Here is a 25,560-nt window from a genome sequence, read left to right on the forward strand (position 1 = left end):
CTGGGTTTCCGTGGATCTTCCTCTGAGGAGCCCAGCCACCTGGACATGGGCAGTTCTTGGTGTTGGTGCTTGACTGTACCTTCAAGGTGGCCATGTCCCCGCTACCCACCGCCCCCACTCCCACCAGAGCCCTACGTGTCCTGGCCCTACTTCTACCTCCCATTACCACAGTTCCTCACTTGCCAGGGGCCTGGGCTGCATCCTTGCCCACCATAGCCACCATCCCTGCCCTACCCCCACCCAGACCTGTCCTTGGGCCTGGACTTCCACCTTCCCCCCACCCCTGTCCTTGGGCCTGGTCCCCACCCCTCCCTGCACCCTCTCCCTGTGCTTGGTCCTGGTCCCCACCGCTTCCTGCACCATGTACCTGTCCTTGGTCCTGGTCCTCCCCTCCCCCACCCCACCACTGTCCTTGGTCCTGGTCCCGGTCCCCACCCCTCCCTGCACCCTGGCCCTGTCCTTGGTCCTGGTCCCCACCCCTGCCTGCACCCTGTCCCTGTCCTGGGTCCTGGACCCAGTGCTGGTCTGCACAGGCTTTCCCGCTCCACCTTCCCTGTCCACGTTCGCACTTTGGTTTTCTCTGACCTCTGCTCCATGTCCCACTCCCCAAGAAGACGTGTCTCCAGGGGAAGTGGATCTGGGGGCCCTAGTGGTCACTCCTGGGAAAGTGTAGTTCCTTCTGGTCCTCTGGTCTCAGGGGCGAGAACAATGCTCCTTTGAATCCTGCAAAGCCCAGAGTTCCAGGGGTGGAGAGCTGGTTGTGTACCCTCTCCTCCTGCCCTCTGTCCTGGGGGTGTCCCCAGGGCCCCACTCCACCCTCGGCTCCAGCGTTGCTCCCCCAGAGTTGGAGTCTTAAGTCCGGGGAGTTCAGGAGGCCACCCTCGCTGTGGGCATCAGTATCTGTCTGAACCACACTGGCCACAGTAGCCTTTGTCAGCACAGAAACGAGAGGCTTCCTGGCTTTGGGGAATGGTCAGCTGTTTCCTTGAGGGTCTGATACGACAAGTTCTTATCATCGGGCCGCTTGAGTTTGTTAGGCCATTTGATGATATCATGTGAAAGTGACTTGAGTTCCCTGTAAGAGCTGTAAGTCCTGAAATAGTCCTGGAGGGAGGCTTATACCTGCCTGGTGGTGGGGCTGAAGTGCCTGGGGGAGAGCATGCGTGAGAAATTAAGGCCCCCACAGAGCTCATCTCAGCTGTGGGCAAAGGGGCTGGGGGCAGCTGTCCTGTGGAGGAGATGTCTGGGCACAGTGAGTGGGCAGGTGAGCAGTAGAGAGGGGCAGTCCAGCAAGAGGGGACAGGGCCATGGTGAGGTCACAGGCAAAGCAGGACATCTGGAGAGGTCATAACTGCTGGCTCTCAACCCCTTGAAAGTGGTGGCCGAGTGCAGAGGATGATTCGCAGTCTGTTAACCGGTATCCCAGAGTGTCTGATCTGCCTTGGCCAGCGTGAGCTTCAGCTTCTGTCCTCACATCCCCGGAACCGTGTTTCTCTGAGTTTGCTCTGAGGGCCTCGTCCTTAGCTTCCGGAAGAGGTGGTGAAAGAAAGTCACCCCTCTCCTCCTTAGATAGTGGACCCAGCTACCTTGATTCAGGAGCAAGGGGTCTGACTGAGTTCTGGGGCTGGCAAGTATTGTCCTTCAGCACAAACAGCACTGTCAAATGCAACAGGTGAAGGACATGCCAGGTATGCACCGGGCAAGCCGGGGATCCTAGCTGGGGTACAGGGCTCCCTACACGGTCACCCCAATATCTGTGAGCGTGACCTCTGCCTTCCCTGCTCAGCAAGCCTGGGGATCATGGTGGGTGATGGAGAGAGAGCCTGGGGTTGGGGGAGTCCCGAGTGGGCCTGCCGTGGGGAGTTCCCAGCATGGATTGCTGACTGGCAGCAATGCCTGTCACCACAATTCCTTCTGGCCGGGCCTGCCACCATGGCGAGTGCCCCTGCAGGTTCCAGGGGTCAAGGATGTAAGGGAAGCGTGTGACGTGGGTGAGCAAGTGGCAAGTCCTGTCGAGAAGGCGGAAGCCCCCTCAGTCCCTTGCCTGCTGTGTCTGTTCAGGTATAAACCCACGCGTGAAGTCGGGACGTTTCATGAGAATTCTGCCCGATTACGAGCACATGACGTACAGAGATGTGTACACCTGCCGTACGTACCCCCACCCTCAACCCCACCCTGGCTTCCGCTTCTGTGGCGAGCACCGCCGAGATGCTGCCGGCAGGGCCTGTCACCCAGGCTCTGGTCCCAGCAGCGGGCTGACCTCCTTGGCTTTTGCTGGTTTTCACCTCCTGAGTGGTGGCCCCGGGGCAGTTATACAAATGGGCAGGGTTTCTGCAGCCGCTTTGGGTTTGGGGTTGTAGCAAGCACGAGCATGTGTTGCTGTGCATTTTAACATTTATCGCTTCTTGAGACATAGGAGCCTTAAAACCTACCTCTTCTGAGATGAAATGTGAGTGTTCACATCTAGGCTTTGTAGTCATCATGTGTTAACAGTAGACGTCAATGTAAAAAGTTTACACACACAACAAAAGTACGTAGAAACAGTGGGTGTTTCCTCCTTTGATGGGCATCACTTGAGCTCTAGACATTTTCCTAGGCCGTGTTCCACAGGGGACGAATGCTGTCTCTCTTTGTATTGGGTTGAGCCAGGATGCACTGGAAGCTGTTTTCACGTTTTCGAGAAGCACAGGCAGCCCTCTCCTGCTCTTTTCCCCACCCCTTTGGGTGTCCAGGGGCCAGCATCGTCTGCATTGAGCAGACCCGCTTCTGAGTCTTAGAAGAGCATAGTTTCCAACAAAATCTGCTTAGAACAGAGAGAACAGAGTCATTGGTGGAATTTTTCCTAACCCCCACCAGACTCCATGTAGCTGCCGTGTGCTGGGCAGTCCTGTTTTACTCAGGGGTCATCCCGAAGTCTGGGCAGGGCTGCCTGGGTGTGGGCAGTGTGCTCTGGGGCACTTTCTGGGCACTGTGCACTTATAAAGCCACCTCGTGTGTCACCCAGGCCCAGGGGACTGGTGTGGGAGCAGTCACCACACACCCGGGCTGGGCTGGCTGGCTGAAGATGTGAGTCCTGTTCCTTTTCTGGCCCTCTTGGGAGTGGGCTCTCTGGAACACTATGTCCTGGGCTGTGCTATCCCCCCCATGCCCAGCAGTCAGTGAGCCAGGCGCCATCTCCAGCCCCATGGGACAGATGGTGACATTTCGGGTATCAATGAGAACAGCGGATCGATGGCACTGGCTGTGCTGAGGGGAACCAGGTGTCGTGGGCTTTTAGGCACAAACAGACCAGCAGCTTAGAGGTTATCATGTCACAGGGCTGTCACAGGCTTCTTCCAGGACTTACACCGTCAGGCTGATGTGGAATTCCAACACGCCTCTGGGGGTGACCGGAACCAGGAAGTGCCTCAGGTTGTTTTGAGAGGTGTCCTTCTCTGTGCCCAGAGGGTGGAGAGAAGCTTCCTGCAGTGATGAGGATGAGTCCTGAGTCCCGATGGTTGACCACGCTTCTGGGAGACCGCATCTCGAACTGATGTGGACCAGAGCCGCATGCGTGCTGTCCCCATTGCTTGTAGCTGACGCTGCCTTGAGGACCTGCTTTAGTGGGGGATTGCTGGCGCCTCGAGCTGTGAGTGTAGTTATAAAAGCACAGCGGGACACCTGGACGATCTAGAACACAGTGACAATAACCAGTTGTCAGCCTTGGTTGCCTTTCTCTGAGAACTGGTCTGTTATTTTAGATGGTCTACAAGAATATCAGGGAAGAATTAGCATGCGTGAAAAAAAGAAAAATCAATTTCAACTGAGCTTGAGCTTCTGTATGCCCAGGTTGTTGTTCCAGGTTCCAGTGTCCTAAGGTGTCCCAACTGAGGGCTTCTTGGTATTCGTGCTCTGATGCTCTCCCGAGCTCCAGAGACGTCTGCTGTGATGACTGGCTTGTGAGGAGCGAGGCTCTGGGCTCTTCCTTGTCCACTTGTGCTCTGTCTGGAGCCATGGGACCTCAGGTCCCCAGGTCCCCTGAAGTCTTCTGGGCCTCATTCCCTTGGACCTGAGAGACACAGTCTCTCTGAAGCCTTGTGGCCCAGATCCGCTGCTCCTAGGGGTGGTGTGTGTGTGTAGCTAACTGACAGTCTTGACAATCCGTGTCTGTAGGATGTTGGGATTGTACCGGGGCTGTGTGTGTTGCCTTTATGATGAATCTAGCACATGTCTGTGTGTGTGAATCGATGGTGCACTTTGAACTTAAAAATAACCTCGTGTACCTTAGGGCTCTGGGCTTTGAGGCTCAGACCCAGCATTCTGGCAGTGCTCCAGGTTGCTCGAGTAGATGTGAGGTGTTTAGTGGAACATCACCCCCATGGGTGAGGAGATGGCCAGGCCATTTTTAATCCTCAGGTATAGATGGCACAGGGTGGAGTCCTTGGAGGGGAAGTCCTCTCCAAAGCCCAGTCTGCCAAGCGGAGCAGAGAACGCATTACAGGATGGCTACGGAGAAAGGCAGGAGACCATGGGTAAGGATAAAGCAGAAGGGCCCTCCTGGAAAGGCCTGTGGGCACCAGTGGGGTGTGTGTCTGAGAGAGGAGAGCATGTGTCTGTGGGATGTTTCTCCTGACTTTGTTCCGTATATCGATTTTGTATCCTGCCGCATTATGTAATTCATTTATTCAGTCTGAGTTTTTGGTGGTGTCTTTAGGATACGGTAACATGTCATCTGCAAAATGGTGGCAGTTTTATTTCTTCCTTTTCAGCGTGAACACCTTCTATTTCTTTTTCTTGCCCGATTGCTCTGGCTTGGACTTCCAATCCTACACTGAATGACAATGGGGAGAGTGGGGATCCTTGTTTTTCAAAAGCTTTTTGCTGTTCATGTTTGATGTGCTGCTGGCTGTGGGTTTGTCACACGTGGCCTCTGTTGTGTTGAGGTACGCTCTCTCCATATCCTTTTATCATAAACGGATGTTGCATTTTGTCAAAGACCTTTTCTGCGTGTGTGGAGAGGCTCCCGTGGTTGTTAGCCTTCATTTTGTGAATGTGGTGTGTCGCATTGATTGATCTGTGGGTTTTGTGTCATCCTTGCCTCCCTGGATAAAATCCCCTTCATCGTGGTGTGCGGTCCTTTTTGGTTTGCTGACGCTTTGTTGAGGATATTTGCATCTGTGTTCAGCAGGAATATTGGCCTTTAATTTTTTTTTCTCGTGGTGTTCTTGTCTGGTTTTAGTATCAGGGTCATGCTGGCCTCACAGAGTGAGTTTGGAAGTGTTTTCTCCTCTGATTTTATTCCAGCTACCTAAAGTTTCTAGTGGGTGGCAGGAGATACTGTCAGTTGCATATAGGGTTTTCCTTTGGGCCTGAAACCTCAGTTCTGCACGACAGATGTAGTGATTCAGAAATGATGTTACGGCCTTGTGGGTGGCGGGCCGGCTGCCCCGAGTGTGGTGGGCTGTGGCAGCTGCTGGCAGGACAGCAGGGAAGAGACTGCTCAGTCTCAGCTCATGCCGAGGAGAGTTGGGTCTGTTAGGCTGGGTGTTGTCAAGTGTGTTGGAGTTTCCCACTCGGCTTGTTAAGTGGCCCTTCCCGTTGGCAGATGAGAATCGGCTGGCCCTGACTAGGACAGAGTGTTTTTCTGTTAGCTCCTGGGCTGAGAGCTTCCTTAGTCATCTTGGACCATTGTTCCTGTTTTGGTGCTGGTGGTGGGGTGACCTGAGAACCTGGGCTGGTTTTCTGAACACAACCACGCTGACCTTGGGGATCAGTGGTCGGCAGGGTCTCTGAGCTGGTGCTCCTTCTGGAAGGCCCAAGTCCTGCTTCATGGGGCTGAGAGCAGGAGCATTTTCACTGTTCTCACTGAGTTAGTGTGGTTCTCTGGTTTCTGGTTGCTTCGCCTGTGAACTGGAACGCCCGGCTTCCCCGGATTCCTGGGACTTGGGCGCTTTGAGCACGCCTGCTTCTGGTGGGACAGCCCCTGAAGGGTCTGACCCCGTCCACTGGCTGCCTCAGGTCCCAAGCCCGCTGTGTGCACGTGGGCCGGTGTCAGGTGTGCCCCGTTCAGTGTGTGTGTGTCAGGCACTCAGTCATGTCCGACTCTTGGACCCCATGGACTGTAGCTCGCCAGGTTCCCCTGTCCATGGAGGTCTCCAGGCAAGAATACTGGAGTGGGTTGCCATTTTCTTCTCCAGCCCCATTCAGTAAGTGGGACTGAATCCCACTTTACTCTCCTGACTTGAGTGGTCAATGCGTGTTTGGAGATGGAGGAAGGAGGGCTTGTTGAGCTGGGGATCCTCCTCCAGGAGGGGAGCCCTGGGGTGTGTTGAGCGCCTGGGCCAGGAGGTGCTGGGGACTCTGTCCTAAACCCGGGGGCCCCTCCTCTGCCTGAGGCAGCGTGCGGCGCAGGTCAGAGGTGAGCCCGAGGGCAGGTGCTTGAGCTTGTCTGTGCTTGTTGCGTCCTGTGGCCGTGGTGCCTTAGAGCTGGCCTCCCAACAGGCCTGGGCACAGGCGGCCACCGTGCACATGGGGCTGCCCTCCCCGTCCTCACCCTGATGTTTTGTGTGACTCAAGTGGACGCTTCAGTCCGAGGGCCGCTGGGGCTTGTCAGGTCGCTTCTCCTGGACTAACCCTGAGACTTTCTTAAGAATATGTTGTAAAGCACAGGCATCGTGTTATCTTAGGGAATCGAGTGCCTCTGGGCCAGCATACTCCCAGCCCACCTGACGCTGGTGGTCTCTGACTTTCCCTCCAACTGTCCTGGGGGCCCAGGCTGGGTGGGCCAGGAGCCACGGGCATACCTGTGTGTGCTCACCTGCGTGGAGCTTGCAATCCAGAGGCAGCTGCTGCTCTCAGCACGCACAGGAGGCTGGACTCTTTTTTTCAGAGAGATGCTGCTTTTAAAGCAGAAGAAGGAACTCCCCTTTGGAAATTGCCAGGTTGGTGGCAGATTCTTTGGACAGAGTTTCCAGGGGCTTTGGGATCAGATTGATTGATCTTGGAAAGATGGGAGACTGGAGACAAGAGAAGGCCATGCTGTATGGGCCCATTTGATTTTTTCTCCACAGTTACATGGCAACATTTTAAAAACATAACAGAAAAGTAGAGAGAATTGTGCAGTGAGCACCCACTTACCCGACTCCATAGCTCTCTGCCCCACTTCACCCCCACACACCTGTCCATGCATCCATCGTATAATGTGCTGTGTTTCTAGGTAAGTGGCAGACATTAGTTTGTTTTACCCCTAAACACGTGCGTGTGTGCTGCACCATCTGGAGCTTAGTATTTGCTTGTGACTCTGACCCCGCTTATTATTGCTTGTTTAACACACGCAAAACCTATCAGGGCACGGCCATGAGACAACCACTGACTTTAACATATGTCTTGTAAGCTGACTCAGAAGACGCATGTTCTGAGGGTGCGACCTTAGGGAGGCTGGTGGAACATTCCCACCAGTCTTCTGCATGCCCTGTGGGCTCGGGATGGTGCTAGACCCGCTTTCCCTTCCCTGTACCCCAGACCAAGTGGTGGCCGCAGAGCTGCTGTCTGGGCTCAGGTCCCTTTGGACCCAGCTGCCTGGCCTTCCTCCCTGAAGTTGTGATGATGCAGCTCCTGCACTTGGAGACCATCCATGGCTCCCACTGGGTGTTAGCCAAGGTTTTTAGACACAGAACCAGTTCCTTCATATAGAAAGAGAGCAGTATAAGAAGTTGGGTTGCACAGCTATGGAGACCCTGACCAGTCCCAGGATCTCCAGTCAGCAGCCTGGAGACCCAGAGGAGCCAATTGTGTAGTTCCAGTTCGAAGTCTGGCAGGCTCCAGACCCAGGAAGATCCCATGTTTCAGTTCAAATCCGAAGTCTGGAAAAGACCGTTGTCCCAGCTCAACATAGTCAGCCAAGAGAAAACTCCCTTGTTTGTGGGAGGGTTAGCCTTTTTGTCCATTTCAGGAAGAGCCCATGATTAGAGTTTGAAGTTAGAAAAGACTAATCTCCCAGCATTCAGCCAGGTAGGAGGAGCTCCTTCATACTCATGGGAGCACCAGCCTTCTTCTGCTCAGTCCTTCAACTGATTGGACATGGCCCACCACACGAGGGAGGGCAATCTGCTTTCTCTGTCAGATGGCAGATTGAAATGTCACCCTCGTCTAGGAACACACACACACCAGAATAATGTTTGACCAAGAATGTCTGCCCACCCCTGGCCCCCATGGGCAAATCCAATTGACAGATGAATTCTAGCACCACACTGGCTGTGGTGAGACCCCAGACCCTGCAGCTGGCAGGCAGGGCCCTGCATGAGCTGGTTCACTTCTTTGTGCAGTTTGTTCCTCTTTTCACTTTTTCACTTTTCACTATTCACTCCACAAATACCCGTGCAAAGGAAGTGGAAGTGAAGGACTTTTCCCAGGACACCTGCTGCACTGGCCATGGCCATGCAGTGGGATCTCAGGTTGGCCTCAAGTGCCCTTTTCTCTCGTTGCCTCCAGTAAATATACATGCATTGCTTTTGAAATAAGGCGGGAATGTGTTTTGTTTTTAAAGAAGGATGACCTAATTTAAATCTTACTCTACAGCCCCATGACATTTTGGACTCCGCCCTGGTAAAGAGTCCCATGCTTACTCCATCGTGGAGACCGACGGGAGGCTCATCACCTCACCAGGGTGCCCACTGCATGTCTTTTGAGGCAGCAGTTCCTCATCACTGGAGCTGATACGCAGAGGCTGGGTTTCAAAATGACCCCGTTATCATGCTTTCTAAAGACATTTTTACTCTTAGAATGATTTAGGAACTTGTAAGTTTTACTTGAAGCCCCATTTGTTTGCACGGCTCTCTTGTGAGCCTCCATGAGTGACCTCTTCACAAGCCTCACCCCCCGCCAATGCCCTTCCCTCCAATTACTGACTCTGCATGGTGGCCGGCTGACTCTACAGCGAAGCCCTGTCCTCTCTCTCCCTGTAGTGCTTCACCGATACAGACACATCCTGGGCTTGTGGCAGCCGGATATTGGGCCGTACGGAGGACTGCTGAACGTGGTGGTAAGTCTGAAGAGCCTCGGGCCTGGATTCTTGTGCAAGGGACTTTGTTCACCTGCCTGAGCGGTTCCCGCCTGACAGATAGTCGCAAAGACTCAACAGGCCAGGCGTTATTTTCTAAATGAGCAAAGATTCGTTCTAAGTAGTTCTTGGCCCCCGCCACATCCGGGGACTTTGTGATGCAGAATGCTTTACCTGGTCCCTGCCTCTTGGACACCAAGGGCCATTGATGGTCACAGGCACCGGACACTCCCGTCTTGGGTCGTGCACAGGCCCTTTGCCCTACATCAGGGTCTGAAAGGACAGGAGGCAGTGTGGGGCCCTCAGAGGCTGGCTCTGGATGGAAGGCCCATGCTGGCTCTGCTCCAGGGTATGTGTGGCACGTGCGTGGGGTCGTGGCAGGCACCTGTCCCTCCTCTGCAAGCCTGCCCTCTGCCTCCTCAAGCAGCATTTTAACTTCCCTTTTTCAGCCTTTATGGCTGGTCCCAGCAGGAGCGGCTGTTTGATATAAGCTCCTTGGTGGTAGCCAGGAGAGAAGTCTTTTGGTTTTAATCTGTATATGCTTCCTGATGACTTGCCTATCTTATATAAAAAACTAGCTGATCAATTTTTGGGTCCGTTTGAAAAACTTCAGACCTGACTTTCCTTGGCGTTAAGTGGAGTCGGCATCGAGGAGGACACGGCCCTTGCTGGTGTTCTTGCTGACACGGCTACAGCCTCCAGGACAGAAGCCGGGCGGGGCCTTGTGCTCGCCGAGCTCCAGGCGGGCCCCGGCCGTTGTGTCACTGTTGCCCGCAGTGCGGGGAAAACCAAGCCAGGGCTCCTTCCGGCAGCCTGCGGTCCACCTCTGCTTCCCTCTTGCTGCACATACACGCGGCAGGCCAGAAGCCCGAGTCCAGGGCTCTGGCTGCAGCTGGGTCACGGCTGGCGGGTCTGCCTTGCTGCGGCTGTCAGGGTCCCAGAAGCCAGGTTCTCGTGGACCGCCAGGTGACTCTGGTGACTGGGTTTTGCTCACCAGGTGGGGTTTGGTTAGGGATAAATATTGCTTCATATTCCTTATAATGTAGTGGAAACATCTGTTGAGAAACTCACTTCACATTTGTTTAATATTAATACCGCCAGGGAAGCCTTGCTGTTAGAATGTTCTCTCGGGGATAAGCCAGACAGCTCCCAGCGTGGGCTTATTCTCTCCTTAGTTTCAGTGCGGGAGGGGGTCACTGTTTTTCTTACTGGCAGTGAGTAATAGAGTTGTGTGGGGTTTTTTTTTTAAAGGGCTTCTGAAAGCAGGGGATAATTAGGGGAAAGTGGGGCCCCTGACAGAGCACCGCCAACTAGCCCTCCTCTCAGACGATTAGTGATTGAGTTCCGTCCTTCTCTGTCGCTGGAACCAGAAGCTGGGGACTCAACCCCCCCGGGGAGGCAGGACTGGCTGGGGGGCCACCATGTGGGCGGCAGAGATGCCCCCGCCCTCCACGAGAACGTACGCTTGCTGAGTGTGGTGCCCGGGGACTGTCCCCTCCTTTATCCCCGTCACCACGTTTATCGTGTGGCACTCTAAACACACACAGGGCGGCAGGGTGACGCCCAGATGCCCGCCTCCTGGCAGCTGCCTGGTGCCAAATTCACAGCATCTTTGCCTTTTCTTTTCAGTATTTTAATGCAAACCCCAGGCTCCTGACAGTCCGTGTTTGTGCTTCAGCGTGGGTCTCTAACTCCAGCACCCACACACTTGAGGTTCTGACCACAGCTCACCATAGCAGCACTGGTCTCCGGGTCCCCTAAGACCCCGTCCACACTCGGGGCTCCCCGTCCATCTCAGAACCACCCTCAGCTGCTGGCTCATCCGCCTCAGGATCTAAGCCAGGCCCTCCTGCCACGCGTTGGTCTTGGCTCCCGAGTCTCCCCTGGCAAGAGCAGCGCCCGTTCCTTCTCGGGTCGGCTGCCCTGTTGGGGGTCGCTCTCTGAATCACTCCTGCTTCTTTCCTGTGTCTTTGGGCTTCTTCCCTTGCCCCACCCCCCGTGCCCACTTCAGAGCTGGACGCGCTCTCTCACTGGCTTGCTTGGATCCAGGTCTCACCGCTGTATTTTCTATTGAAAAATTAGCTAATTTTTTCAGCTTGGTTTAGTATAGTTACCAAAACTGTGAGGTCTGTAAAGTGTACCTTGTGGCAATTTGAGGCACAAGTAACATCGTGGAAGGAGTCCCCCTTCTAGTTAGTCAAGGTACCCATCACCTCACAGTTTGATCCCTTTGCGAGGGGTGGGGAGAACTGTGATTTCTGTTTCTCAGCATATTTCAATGATGTAACAGTGTTACCAGCTATAGCTACCACGTTTCATGTTGGATAAACTACTTAAATTAGTTATTTAATTAATAGTTAATTAATGGCTGGAGAGACCATGCTCATCCTGCCACTCTGGATCCCCACAGGACTGGGATGTGGATGTGGCTGGTCCTCACTGTTGGGGGGGTTTCAGTTCAGTCTCAGTCGTGTCCGACTCTTTGCGACCCCATGAATCACAGCACTCCAGGCCTCCCTGTCCATCACCATCTCCCGGAGTTCACTCAAACTCACGTCCATCGAGTGGGTGATGCCATCCAGCCATCTCATCCTCTGTCGTCCCCTTCTCCTCCTGCCCCCAATCCCTCCCAGCATCAGAGTCTTTTCCAATGAGTCAACTCTTCGCATGAGGTGGCCAAAGTACTGGAGTTTCAGCTTTAGCATCATTCCTTCCAAAGAACACCCAGGGCTGATCTCCTTCAGAATGGACTGGTTGGATCTCCTTGCAGTCCAAGGGACTCTCAAGAGTCTTCTCCAACACCACAGTTCAAAAGCATCAATTCTTTGGCACTCAGCTTTCTTCACAGTCCAACCTCACATGCATACATGACCACTGGAAAAACCATAGCCTTGACTAGATGGACCTTTGTTGGCAAAGTAATGTCTCTGGTTTTCAATATGCTATCTAGGTTGGTCATAGCTTTTCTTCCAAGGAGTAAGCGTCTTTTAATTTCATGGCTGCAGTCACCATCTGCAGTGATTTTGGAGCCCCCAAAAATAAAGTCTGACACGGTTTCCACTGTTTCCCCATCTGTTTCCCGTGAAGTGATGGGACCAGATGCCATGATCTTAGTTTTCTGAATGTTGAGCTTTAAGCCAACTTTTTCACTCTCCTCTTTCACTTTCATCAAGAGTCTTTTGAGTTCCTCTTCACTTTCTGCCATAAGGGTGGTGTCATCTGCCTATCTGAGGTTATTGATATTTCTCCTGGCAATCTTGATTCCCGCTTGTGCTTCTTCTAGCCCAGTGTTTCTCATGATGTACTCTGCATATAAGTTAAATAAGCAGGGTGACAGTATACAGCCTTGATATACTCCTTTTCCTATTTGAAACCAGTCTGTTGTTCCATGTCCAGTTCTAACTTTTGCTTCCTGACCTACATATAGGTTTCAAGAGGCAGGTCAGGTGGTCTGGTATTCCCATCTCTTTCAGAATTTTCCACAGTTTCTTGTGATCCACACAGTCAAAGGCTTTGGCATAGTCAACAAAGCAGAAATAGATGTTTTTATAGAACTCTCTTGCTTTTTCGATGATCCAGCGGATGTTGGCAATTTGATCTCTGGTTCCTCTGCCTAAAACCAGCTTGAACATATGAAAGTTCACAGTTCACGTATTGCTGAAGCCTGGCTTGGAGAATTTTGAGCATTACTTTACTAGCGTGTGAGATGAGTGCAATTGTGCGGTAGTTTGAGCATTCTTTGGCATTGCCTTTCTTTGGGATTGGAATGAAAACTGACCTTTTCCAGTCCTGTGGCCACTGCTGAGTTTTCCAAATTTGCTGGCATATTGAGTGCAGCACTTTCACAGCATCATCTTTCAGGATTTGAAAGAACTCAACTGGAATTCCATCACCTCCACAAGCTTTGTTCGTAGTGATGCTTTCTAAGGCCCACTTGACTTCACATTCCAGGATGTCTGGCTCTAGGTGAGTGATCATACCATCGTGATTATCTTGGTCATGAAGATCTTTTTTTGTACAGTTCTTCTGTGTATTCTTGCCACCTCTTCTTAACATCTTCTGTTTCTATTAAGTGCATACCATTTCTGTCCTTTATCGAGCCCATCTTTGCATGAAATGTCCCCTTGGTATCTCTAATTTTCTTGAAGAGATCTCTAGTCTTTCCCATTCTGTTGTTTTCCTCTATTTCTTTGCATTGATCGCTGAGGAAGGCTTTCTTATCTCTCCTTGCTGTTCTTTGGAACTCTGCATTCAGATGCTTATATCTCTCCTTTTCTCCTTTGCTTTTCACTTCTCTTCTTTTCACAGCTATTTGTAAGGCCTCTCCAGACAGCCATTTTGCTCTTTTGCATTTCTTTTCCATGGGGATGGTCTTGATCCCTGTCTCCTGTACAGTGTCACGAACCTCAGTCCATAGTTCATCAGGTACTCTATCAGATCTAGTCCCTTAAATCTATTTCTCACTTCCACTGTATAGTCATAAGGGGGGTTAGGGTGGGGATACTGTGCCTCACCCACCCCCACCCTCACCCTCGTGTGGACCTGTGTGCAGGTGGATGGCTTGTTCATCATTGGCTGGATGTACCTGCCGCCCCACGACCCTCACGTGGACGACCCCATGCGGTTCAAGCCCCTGTTCCGAATCCACCTGATGGAGAGGAAGTCAGCCACGGTGGAGTGCATGTACGGCCACAGAGGGCCCCACAACGGCCATGTCCAGGTGAGGCCAGGGCTCCTCGATGCTCCCTGGGGCCCAGTGCCAGCTGCCTGCCAGGGTCTTCCCAGCAGCGCCCCCAACCCGGGCTGGTCAGCAGGAGTGGGGATTCAGGCTTGGCCCAGTCCTTCTGGGTGCTGTTGACGATGCTACCCTGCTTCAGAGATTCACTGGCTGGAGCCATCCCTGCTTCTGCCTCCACTTAGAACCATGTGTCCTTCTAGGCGAGGTTCTTTTCTCCTCCTTTGGAAGGGTGTCTGCTTGGAATAAGACATTTTACTCTCGGGTGTGGGCCTGGCAGATAGCCACCCGCGAGCGAGTTAGTGAGCGGGCATCCTCGCTGCCTCAGTAGGAGAGTGCGGCTCTAGGACACCCCCTGGGAGCAGCAATGCCACCTGCGCTCAGGGGATCCCCAGTGCCCTTCTAGGACCGCCTGCCATCTGGCGGCCTCTGGGGCCCCCAGATGATGGGGGGCATGGGAGCGGGAGGGCCTGGTGCACCCCTGCTCTGATGGGGCCGCTGGGGCTCACTGGTGACCCTCTCTCCGTCTTACGGAACACTCAAGATCGTGAAGAAGGACGAGTTCTCCACCAAGTGCAACCAGACGGACCACCACAGGATGTCTGGCGGGCGGCAGGAGGTGAGGCCAACCCTGCTGTCCCGGGGAGTGACGTGAGGGTGGACATGCGAAGGGAGGCCGCCTCCCGGCCTCATCCTCACGGTGTGGATGTGTGTGCCGGGCTGAGGATAAACACGCTGAGTAGAGGTGGTTCTCTGACTGCTTCTCCATCGCCTCTTTGACAAGAGGCCCGAGGGCTGCGGGGTCTCATTGCAGGTGTGAGTTGCAGGGAGACCAGAGGCTTTATCAGGGCGAACCCCTTAGAGCCAGAGGCTGGGCTGCCTGAGGTGCTGGGGGGTCCGCCCCAGAGTCCTGGGGTGGGGAGCTCACCACCTGGCCCATGGTCACTCGGCCCGTCTCAGCTGCCCGGGGTGTCTCTGCTGGCTCCTTGTGCTCCATCTCTCCACCTCTCTTTGTCTCTCCCTCCAAGTAGAGAGTTAGAGGATAGGGTTCTTTTGTGGATTCACTTGTCAGCTGAGACATCCCCACTCTTAGCTGTCTTGCTGACCTAGAGAGTGGCTTCAGGCTCCAGGGGGAGAGGAATCCTGATGGCTCTGAAGATAAGATGAAAGCCTGAGCCACCCTGTGCTCTGATGGTTGATAATCATGTAAAATTCTGGACCACAGTGGTGCTTCCCAAGGGAGTAGAGGACTCCTGGTGGCCTCAGAGGGCTGGAGGGTAAACTTATCACTGTGCTTATCACTGTCTCCAGGCGGAGACCTGTCCTCGGCTCTGAGCCCCTGGCTCCTGCTGGCTCTCACCCCTCCCTCTGCTCAGGGAGGAAGCCCCACCCCAGCCCTTCTCTGCCCTCATCAATGCCCAAAGCCCGCTCTGCATAAACTGCATCCTGAGGCTTGCCAACACCCCGCCCCCACCTCCACCTCCCCACGCTCTGGGTTACATACCAGCTTTGTGCCACTTCCAAGGCCACGTCCAGACTGTCTTGGCCTTCTTGGGACTGGGGTGTTGTGCTTGCTCCTTACCTGTCCCTCTTGAAGCTGCAGCCTCATCTCTGGGGCCCCAAAGGGCAGTGCAGAGCTTTGTCCGCCCAGACCCCAGCTGTGTGCCTGTTGTCTAACTCCCACTGTGGACGGTGCCTGCTTTCTTCCTGGGTGGGATGGCGAGGCTGAGCCACCATACCCACCCCCATCTGTCCAGACCCCGCGGCCTGAGGCTTCTGGAAATCGGGGGTTGGGGGGAGCTGTGAGGAGGAGCAGGGATGGCAAAGGGAGGAGAGGGTGGCGGGGTCCCACCCGCGGCGTGCAAAAAGCCTGTGGCGCTGGACGCTCTCAGTTACACACACTCAGTTGCTTTTATTTTGCTTTCCTTTGTCTTATATACTTTCTCACTGCCTTCCCAAAATGATGCTTCCTGAACTGTCACCATCAGATGCAGAATGCTCAGAATCCAGAGGGAGAAGAGTGCTGAGACGGCCCCACCAGGGTGGCCTCCGCAAGTCCACTCTCCATCATTCCTTGTTTTCCTCGGCCTTTGTGGTGTCACTGTGGTCGATAATTTAGATAGTTTTTCTGTTTTTTTCTTTTTTGTTTTTTAGCTTAACTGGTATTCCAGAAACATTTCCCAGTCTCATTAGTATTATTTACAAGCTTTTTTTTTTGGCTGTGCTGTGTCAATTGCAGGATCTTCGTTCCCTGACCAGGGATTGAACCCATGCCCCTTGCTTTGGAAGCACAGAGTCTTAACCACCAGATGGCCAGGGATGTCTCTGCAGACTTTAGTTTTTATGCAACATTCCATCCATCATCTTGCTTTGGTGTAACAACCGTAGGTGTGTGACTGTCCTGCAGTCGGACATGGGGTTTGTGCTCAGCTGTTCCCGTCATCCTTTGACCACATGCTTGAGTGACCTGCCCTCCGGGAGCCTCAGCCCTTGTCTATAAAATGGGGCCCTGAGATTGCCTGTAGTCGTGGGTGATTTGGAGCATTGAGTGGTCAATGGCTTAGAGGCAGGCCTGATTGGAGCTGCCCAAGAGAGATGCTGGGCATTATTTTTGTGACTGCTGCCTGGACTCTGCAAAAGTGGAATTGTATAACAGGGCCTGAAGGTACTCCAGATTGTACTTCAGATTGTTTTTCCACGCTGTCAGTTTGCTGGTTCCTGTTTACAGCCCACCATGGCACGTGGGGCCCTCTGCCCTGCTGCACTCCTGCCAGCCCTGATTGCTGTGGCAGAGATGAGACCGGTGAGCATGTGGCCTTGGGTTATTAGCTTTAATTCTGTCACCTGCTAGCTGTGTGGCTCTGGAAAGTTCTATGGACCAGGGAAGGTGTTAGCACCCAGCTCCTAGGCCGCTGTGCAGAACGAGGCGATGGTGGTGGGGTGTTGACCGTGGTGAACCAGCCCTGGATCTGTAATGGACTTCTTGTCTGGTATGTTTTCTGCCCCTGTGTTTTTCCTTGTGGATACATATCTGATGAGATAATTTCATAGTGAGCGTATCTGTTCTGAGTAATTGGGTCTGGTTGGTATTCCTAATGACTGACCTCATGTGAAGGAAATAAGATTATGACGGTTCACAAGCCAGTTTCTTGGCTCTCAGCTCAAGTCTGATTATGTGCTGTGACAGCACTGAAATCCTTGCTCGCTACATTCCCTCACCTCCATCTTCATCTGTTATTTCTCTATTTGATTTTTTTTAAGAGCCTTTCCTCCATGAGTTCAGCCACGTAAGTGGGAGGTTTTGGTTTTGATGAAATCTAACCTGTGAGGTTTTTTCTTTTGTGGTTATTGTTTCACCCCCAGACTGCAAAGAGAGTGCGTTTCTCTCTGTGATTGTTTTTAGGAGTTTGGTAGCTTCACGTTACGTTTCGGTCTGTGACCTGTCTTGAATGGTTACTGTGTGTGGCGGGGTTTGCTTCTTTGTTCCCTGTGGTTGTCGGTTTGTGCCCCATTTGTGGAAAAGAAAGACTTTTTCCCTGTTGGGTGGCTTGGATGCTGTGGTTTTAAGTCCATTCCTGAGACACACGTGGGTGTTTCTAGGCTCTCTCTGTCTTTTTTTTTTTGGCAGTACCACATGTCTTGCAGTGTCTCAGTTCCCTGACCAGAGACTGAAGCTGGTCCATGGCAGTGAAAACCCAGAGTCCTAACCACGAGACCACCAGCGAACTCCCTCCAGGTCTCTCCCTAGCTCTGACCTCACGCTCAGCCGCCATCTTGGTTACTGTCGCTTTGCAGTGAGTCAGTCACGTTAGCGTGCATCCTCTAGCCTTGTTCTTTTGCAAGGTTGCTCTGGATATTCCAAAGGGGTTTCAGAATCAGCTCAGCAGTTTCTCCAGAGAATCTGATGGGATTACGGCTGGCCTGGTGTTGAGTCTGTAGGTCAATTTGAGACAGTTGCTGACCTAATACTGAGTCTTTTGGTCCACAGGTGTCTCTGACCTGTGGGCCTCTTCACCCCCTTTCAGCAGCATTTTGGGGTTTTCAGAGTAGAAGTGTCACCCATGCTTTGTGTATTTATTCCTAAGTCTGTGTGTTTTTTGAGGCTGTTGTAAATAGGATTTTAAAACTTTCATTTTCCAATTTTGTTCTGTTAGTATATAAAAAATTCAGTTAATTATTATTTATTGAGCTTGTATGTCTAACAGTTGTTTATTTCAGTCACTAGTAATTTCTATTCTTCGCCAGGGTTTGGGCAGTAACATATTAAAGCAGTTGACAGATAGTAGCCTTTTTTTTTTTTTAAGTAAATTGTTTTTGCTTTTGTTTGTAGAGCTAATTCTAGATAGTCACTGGAAACACTGTACTGAGTTAGGAGCACGTAGCTGTGGATTAGCTATGTTGAATGTACAGAACAAAACAATGAAGTGCTAAATATCCTTCGCATAGCTTGATGCCATAATGAATTATGGGGCTTCGTGGATGCACTGTTTAAAAAGCTTTCTTTTTACAAATATACTTACTGAACATAACTAGGAAGACAGGTTTTAAAAAGGAAAGTCCGCCTACACCCTCCACCCTGCCCATCCCTGTCCTGTACTCACTGGGGGCTGCAGAAAGCAGACGTGGCCAGCACAGGCGTCCGATGTGCCTGCTCCCCCAGAAGCCCGACAACCAGGCTCAGTGTACATGCTGCCGTCTTGCGCGGAAGCAAGGCTCGCACAGCTGCCTCCCAGGCGCTCTTGATGGTGCTGTGGCCCCAGCCTCCACGAAGGACGCCCATGGTCCCTACGTGTCCTTCCAATTGAAGTTGGGAAAGTGGGGACCAGAGCCCCAGGCTCCTCAACAGGAAGGGAGGCTGGGAACTGGGAGAACGAATGCACACAGTCCCGTCCCTCCTGCCCGGCTTCCGTCTTCATGCTGTCCACGCACCATCACAGCAGGCAGCCTCTCCGCCCCCTTGTGTCAGGGTGGTTTTGTGACCTGTGTTCTCTTGGAAGGAATTCCGCACGTGGCTAAGGGAGGAGTGGGGCCGGACGCTGGAGGACATTTTCCACGAGCACATGCAGGAGCTCATCCTGATGAAGTTCATCTACACCAGTCAGTACGAGTGAGTGCAGCCCCTGGCTGGGGGCAGGCAGTCTCTCCCTCCCAGGTGCTGTGTGCACAATCCCTCTCTTCTGGGTGCTATGAGCACAGTCCTTCTGGGTGCTATGAACACAGTGTCTCTCCTGGGTGCTCTGAACACAGTCCCTCTGGGTGCTGTGAACACAGTGCCTCTTCTGGGTCCTGTGAGGACAGTCCCTCTGGGTGCTGTGAATGCAGTGCCTCTCTTCTGGGTGCTATGAACACAGTCCCCCTGGGTGCTGTGAACACAGTGCCTCTTCTGGGTTCTGTGAACACAGTCCCTCTGGGTGCTGTGAATGCAGTGCCTCTTCTGGGTGCTGTGAACACAGACCCTCTGGGTGCTGTGAATGCAGTGCCTCTCTTCTGGGTGCTGTGAATGGAGTGCCTCTCTTCTGGGTGCTATGAAACCAGTCCCTCTGGGTGCTGTGAACACAGTCCCTCTGGGTGCTGTGAATGCAGTGCCTCTCTTCTGGGTGCTGTGAATGCAGTCCTTCTCTTCTGGGTACTGTGAACATGGTTCCCATGGTACTTTGAGTACAGTCCTGCTCTTTCTGGGTACTATGGCCAGAGGCCTTGTCTCCTGACCCTCCGTTTTCTGCCTGTCTGACCCCTATCACCCACCAGTTGTGTTCTCACAGGCCTGGCCTGTGTGTTAGAGCCTCATGTTCCCTTTCTCATGCCCACCTGGGCAGCCTCTTCGCCCCGTTCTCTGTCATGCTCTCTGCCCTCCGACCCTTTCCTGCTGCCTCTGTTTGGCCCCTTGGCGGCCTCAGGAGTCCCACCCTGAGTACTGGAGAAGGTGTGAGGTGTGTGGGCACCCATGCATTGGGATGAGTGGAGCTCAGGAAGGAGGGGTGCCCCTGCTCCCACTGGCCTTGGGGGGAACCTAACGCGGCCCACCCTGTGCAGCACAGCGTGAGCCCTGTGTTCTACCCCCGCGCCCGTGGGCTGTGCCAGTCGTGCTCTCACGCTGCCCTTCCCCCCACCCACCCCCCCACCCCCTGTCCTGCAGCAACTGCCTGACCTACCGCCGCATCTACCTCCCACCCAGCCGCCCGGATGACCTCATCAGGCCAGGCCTCTTCAAGGGCACCTATGGCAGCCACGGCCTGGAGATCGTCATGCTCAGCTTCCATGGGAAGCATGCCAGGGGCACGAAGATCACGGTGGGTCCTGGGGGCCGCCCTGCCGGGCCCAGCACCATGTGGACGCAATCACATAATCCTGGCGTAGGGCGGCTCGGGCTGCGCCCCAGCTACTCAGAACAGGCCCCAGACTGTGGCAGCACTTCCCCAGGGGTCTTGCTGGGAACTTGACATCTCGGGCCCCACCCGGACCTGCTGATTCAGGGCCCACCTTTCACATGATCCCCTGGGAATTCTGAACATTTCCAAGGCAGCCTTCCTTGCACAGCCCTTGGCTCTGGCCACACCCCAGGATTCCTGGGGAGGCAGAGAAAACCCTGATGCTGGCCCCACTCCAGAGGCTCTGACTTAATGGGGGTAGGCCGGGTGTGGGCTCCAGGAGCTCCCTGGGTGACCCTCTGCTTTAGCACTTGGGCCCCCACAGCCTGTCTGGGCCTCAGCAGCTCGGGAGCATGCCTGGAGGGCTGCTGAGCTGAGTGGGGGCCCTGGACAAAGGGCCCCTTGTCTCCTGTTCCAGGCACACAGTCTGGGCTGGCATTTCCGGCCGGCCCTGCCTGACCGGGGAGGGTTCACAGACCTCTCGAGGCTCCATCGCTTAAGCTGTCAACATAGGGTGGCTCCCACCCCAGGTCTTTGGTGTAGGGGTGCCCATGGGCTCTCCCAGGGTCACCTGTGGTATTGTCATTCCCTGTCTTCAAAGGCCTTTCACAGGAGGCTGCCTGCTCTGGGCACTGTTTTTTTTTTTTTAAGGACGTATCAGATATTCCGACTGGTAAGGGGTCACTGCCAAACCAGTGGAAGGGCTCAGCAAGTGCCCTCGGCCGGAGGCAGGACTGGTGCTGGAAGCTCAGCGCGGTCTCTGAGCCTGCTGACGGCTGCACACTGGCTCCACAGGGTGACCCCAACATCCCTGCCGGGCAGCAGACAGTAGAGATTGACCTCAGGCACCGCATCCAGCTGCCTGATGCCGAGAGCCTGCACGACTTCAACGAGCTCTCCCGCGTTGTCCTGGAGGTGCGTGAGCAGGTGCGCAAGGAGCAGGAGCAGGAGCAGGAGGGCGGGCCCGAGGACGCCGAGGGCCTCGGCCAGCAGAGCCCCCAGCCCCGCGAGGAGCCGCCCGCTGAGCCGGCCCAGGCACCTGGAGACGGAGGGGCCGCGGCCGTGGCTGAGCCACCTGCCCAGTCGGGGCAGCCGTTCGTGTTGCCAGTGGGCGTGAGCTCGAGGAATGAGGACTATCCCCGGACCTGCAGGATGTGGTAAGGATCGGGGCGTGGGCTTCCGGGGTCCCTTGCCAGACCAGCACAGAGGCAGCCTGGGGTGGGGCCAACTCCACATGGAGTGGGGAGCATTGCACCGTGGGAAGCTCTGCCCACGTGTTCCAGGTCCTGGGTGGCCAGTGCTACTCCCTGGGCCCCACGCCGAGCTCCCCAAAAGGGATTTAGGCATTGGTGCAGACTTGACAGACAAAATCTATTACATCCTCTTCATGTTAATACCGTTGTGATAAAAGAGGCTGAATATGGGTTTTCCAGAGGGAGGTGTACACAATAGCGTTCCAGTGTAACTTCACCTGCTGTGAATTTTTGAAAGTCATAAAGGAGACAGATCTCTCGTCCCTGGGAAACTTGACAACTTGCAGCATCTCGAGGCCAGCTCAGAGCCTTCGGGCAGAGCTGGCCTGGAAGCTCTGGTCCAGCCCCTGCTATGTCACCAGAGGGTCTCCACCCCAAGCTGGATGTTAGGGGCCCAGCTCGGGGGGGGTGTGTGCGTTCCCTAGCCCAGCTGCAGAGCCTGTGCAGCACACATTTCTATGAGTCCAAGCTTGGTGCCCAGGAGCCATCCGAGCCACGGGCCCTCAGGCGCAGGGCTGCAGTCCCCTCCTGCCCAGCAAAGCCTCAGTGTGGTAGGCAGAGGTGGGGTCCTAGGCATTATTCCACACACCGGGAGGGTCAGGCCAGTCCCAACTCCTTGTCATCTGTCAGAAACACTGAGTTCTTTGCAAGAAAGACATAAACGCATTAGAGCCCGAGTCTCCAAACATGGCTGTAACGGGTATTTGCAAGTTTTGCTTTTACGTGCAGATAAGTCATTGACTACATTTGAGTTGTTCACACGTGCACGTGACTATCCTGGGAACTTAGGTTTCTGTTGCCTGGGTCTGTGCCATGAAGATGTGCACTTTGGGGCAGCAATACGAGGGGGAGCTGCCTGAGACCCTCATCCTTTTGTTGGGGTAGAGAGCCGCGGTCCGCGGGGTGAGCCCAGCCATCTGGGGCGAAGCAGCAGGCCTGCTCACGCCCTCTAAGTGAACGCCAGCCTCCCGGAAGGTGCGGAGCCCACCAGCCGGACCCCGCGTATTGCCCACTGCTGGAGGATGGTGGACGTAACCCACGTGGGATCTCTGGGGGAGGGTGTTCCAGAATGTCCCGGACCACAGGGTGATGGGCCGGGGCCACCGCGTGTCTTCAAGGGCCCTGCTCACCCTCTCTCCCCACACTCTTTATTTTTGTTCAGTTTCTACGGCACCGGCCTCATCGCCGGCCACGGCTTCACCAGCCCTGAGCGCACCCCCGGGGTCTTTGTCCTATTTGATGAGGACCGCTTCGGGTTCATCTGGCTGGAGCTGAAGTCCTTCAGCCTGTACAGCAGGGTCCAGGCTGCCTTCCGGAACGCAGACGCCCCGTCCCCACAGGCCTTCGAGGAGATGCTCAAGAACATCCAGTCCCTCACCTCCTGACAGTCCACCTCCCCACGGCGGGCGGCTCAGGGCTGGGAGGGCAGCAGCATGCGCTCGGGGGGACTCGGCCAACACCCGACACCCCCCTGCTCGCAGGAGCCTCTGCGCGGCCGCCCAGATGCTTTCCACGGAGCGCACGGCACACCTGCATATCCGCCAGTAGCAACAGGAGGGCTGAGCATGTCTTGAAAAAAACAACAGAACCAGAACAAACAGACCTGGAGGATGGGCCGCGGGGTATGTAGGGACTGAACTGGAGAGACTGGCCGTTTTCTAGGGAGAACACAGTCCTCCTCCAGGGAGGGTCACTCCGCATGCACGGGGGTCTGCTGCCTCCAGCTCATGGAAGGAGTCCTGGGGGAGGCATGTTGGCTCCACCATCCCCTCTGCGGGGAGCAAGCCGGAGGGCCACGGTGGCTTCCACGCAGCCTGGGCGGGTGGGGGTGCTGTGTGCGGAATAGGAGCTCCGGGGAGACGGGGTGGGGCTCAAGACCCACTTCTCCACCTATCTGCTTGGATTTGGGACAAGTGCACGTCACTCCGATCTCAGTTTCCAAGATCAGTGAATGGGGCCGGTGATCCGGGTCATGAGGAGATGCCCACTGCAGGCCATCCGGCAGCTCGGTGGCCCTGGTCCAGCACCACCTGGCCCTGCTCCCCGCAGCACAGGGTGCCTGCCCAGCCTCTCTCAGGTTTAGAACCGAGACCTGTGCTGCAGCTGTTCTGACAGGCAGTCACTGAGCGCCCTCCCTGCTCCCCCACCCCACACTCACTGATGTGAGACCGTGAGTTGCAGCTGCCGGTCTCAGAACCAGGACAGGGCCCCTTGGAGATGACCCACGTCTGCTCCCCTGCGTGGTTTACGAGATGCCACTCTTGAAAGGGGCGGAACATTGGGAGGGGTCGTGCCGGGTGTTTGATGCCCCTCTGCAGGGGAGAGGGCAGCTTTCTGGAAGTGTCAGGGGACCAGGCCCCTCCAGCGTGGAGAACCCGGGCGCTGACCCTTCTGCTGGCGCTGTCCCCATTGTTTTGTTGACCCCTGCATTTGGGAACCCCCACGAGGCCTGATCTTGCCATCCCCTGAAGAACAGAGCCCCGTGTGCCTGGGCACAGACCTGCTGGGGTTATGCTCAGCCCTCCCTCCAGTCCTCAGAGCATCACCGCACCTGCCTGCCAGGGCCAGTGGCTCCCCGGGGTGGACAGACTCTGTTGCGACCCAGCTTCTTGTCCTCATTGGGTGGACTGCGCTGAGCCCTCACTCTGGGCGCCCCAGGGAGTGGGCAGCTCTGTGGTGCCTTCACGTAGAGCCCAACCCGAGGTGCCCCATGAAACGTGTCCTGTGTTTCCTGGTAGAATTCTTCCTGACTGGCCCTTTTCTCAAATAACTTCAGTCTCCGCTTCAGTCCATTTGGCTACTTGGGCCTTCCTTCCTTTGCTGCCCAGAAGCAACAAGCTCTGGGCATGGCCCTGAAATGCAAACTAACCCTCCCAGGACCAGGACTCTGTGGGGTCCACCCTGGGCCATCACCGGGCACCGTCAGCCGAGTCTCATCAGTGACACCACCTCACACCTCCCAGATCCTTCCAGCAGGACCCGCAGTCGGGTAGGGACGTGGTTTCAGTTCCTGTATCTCTCGCAGGACTGAGCCTCAAAGCCTGTTGCCCTCCCCATCTCACAGCGCGGCTGTTCTTCTCTTGTGCCAAGCGTGGCTGTCCCCGATGGTGCAGCCACAAAGCCTTGAGGACAGTGAAAACGGAGGACAGCTGGGCGCTAGGCTGTTCCTCTCTAGGTTTCACCACTGTTTAAATAAAATCAAGAAAATGCGTGTTTTACCCAGAGCTAAGGGACTGTCTCCGTCTGAGGCCCCCAGCATTGTAAAGATGAGCATTTCTGATTAAAAACCAATCTCAAACTAAATGCTATCCTGCCTCTAGTGTCTGGCCTACGCATGGTTGCCACTAACAGTGACTAAAATAACCTTGGGCTGCTGGCCGCATTCACGTTGGCCTCCGTCTCGGGTGTCAGGTGGGGCCTGTGGGTGGCAGCGGCCTGGGTGTCGCCGGGCAGGGCAGTAGGAGTGAAGGGCGTGGGCTTGTCATCTGCCCAGAGGGCTCCTAGTCTCCCAACTGTACTTAGTTTCCAGTTCTGGAAGCCCCAGTTTCCAGTTCTGTAGGTGAGGTACGCAGACAGTGGCGGTTCTGTGCACCGACCCAGTACTGGCCGCTCCCCCTCATGGTGGATGGTCAACCGGCCCCGGAGGGGAACTTCCAACCAGTTAACTCACTGTAGGCAAGGATTCAAAAAGGCAGAGGGTGTTGTCCGAGGCTTTTGATAAAGCTGGTTCCAATGGGGATCTCTAATGACCCAGGTTAGGGGCTGGCCGTGCTCCTGTGGGCTTGATCTGGGGGTGGCAGGTGGACCTCAGGTGTCTTTGGGTGTTCCCCACGGTGGGCATCATCTTCACTGCCACTTTTGCTGCCGTGAGGTTGGGTATGGGGTGGAGGGATACCTCTCTGCATACCTGGAGGGCTCCACGCTCTGGGAGTTGATTATAAACGTGATTGGAGATTTCAGACACAGGTCATGGGGATTCTTCATGTTGGGGCTGGAGGTGTTTGGTGTGAGGCTGTGTCAAACACCCTTATTTTTTTGGCTTCGTGATGTAGGCCTGGCACTATACCCGGATCTGTTCCTCGCCCCCCCCCCCCCCCCCCCCCCTCCGTGCCTCCTGGGGGCTCAGAGCTCCAGCATCTAATACTGGTTGAGAACAGGTTTAGGGGC

General features: G+C 54.7%; 1 protein-coding gene across 4 annotated transcripts in view; it reads left to right on the plus strand.

The window, feature by feature from the left end:
- Nucleotides 1-24,696, plus strand: part of FBXO31 (F-box protein 31) — a 36,443-nt gene extending 11,747 nt beyond the window's left edge. For 2 of the 4 annotated variants that reach the window (XM_027513859.1, XM_027513858.1), the window contains 7 exons: nucleotides 8,943-9,019; nucleotides 13,590-13,757; nucleotides 14,317-14,391; nucleotides 18,770-18,879; nucleotides 19,909-20,062; nucleotides 20,936-21,297; nucleotides 22,556-24,696. In XM_027513859.1, coding sequence (XP_027369660.1) covers nucleotides 8,943-9,019; nucleotides 13,590-13,757; nucleotides 14,317-14,391; nucleotides 18,770-18,879; nucleotides 19,909-20,062; nucleotides 20,936-21,297; nucleotides 22,556-22,778 — 1,169 coding nt within the window. In that variant the 3' untranslated portion in view covers nucleotides 22,779-24,696. Of the gene's footprint in view, nucleotides 1-2,061; nucleotides 2,149-8,942; nucleotides 9,020-12,961; nucleotides 13,004-13,589; nucleotides 13,758-14,316; nucleotides 14,392-18,769; nucleotides 18,880-19,908; nucleotides 20,063-20,935; nucleotides 21,298-22,555 lie in introns of those variants that run through there. The other 2 variants (XM_027513857.1, XM_027513860.1) reach the window with 2 other exon arrangements.
- Nucleotides 24,697-25,560: the final 864 nt, after the last annotated feature.

The sequence above is a fragment of the Bos indicus x Bos taurus genome, chromosome 18 (assembly GCF_003369695.1).
Source record: "Bos indicus x Bos taurus breed Angus x Brahman F1 hybrid chromosome 18, Bos_hybrid_MaternalHap_v2.0, whole genome shotgun sequence".
Classification (NCBI taxonomy): Eukaryota; Metazoa; Chordata; class Mammalia; order Artiodactyla; family Bovidae; genus Bos; species Bos indicus x Bos taurus.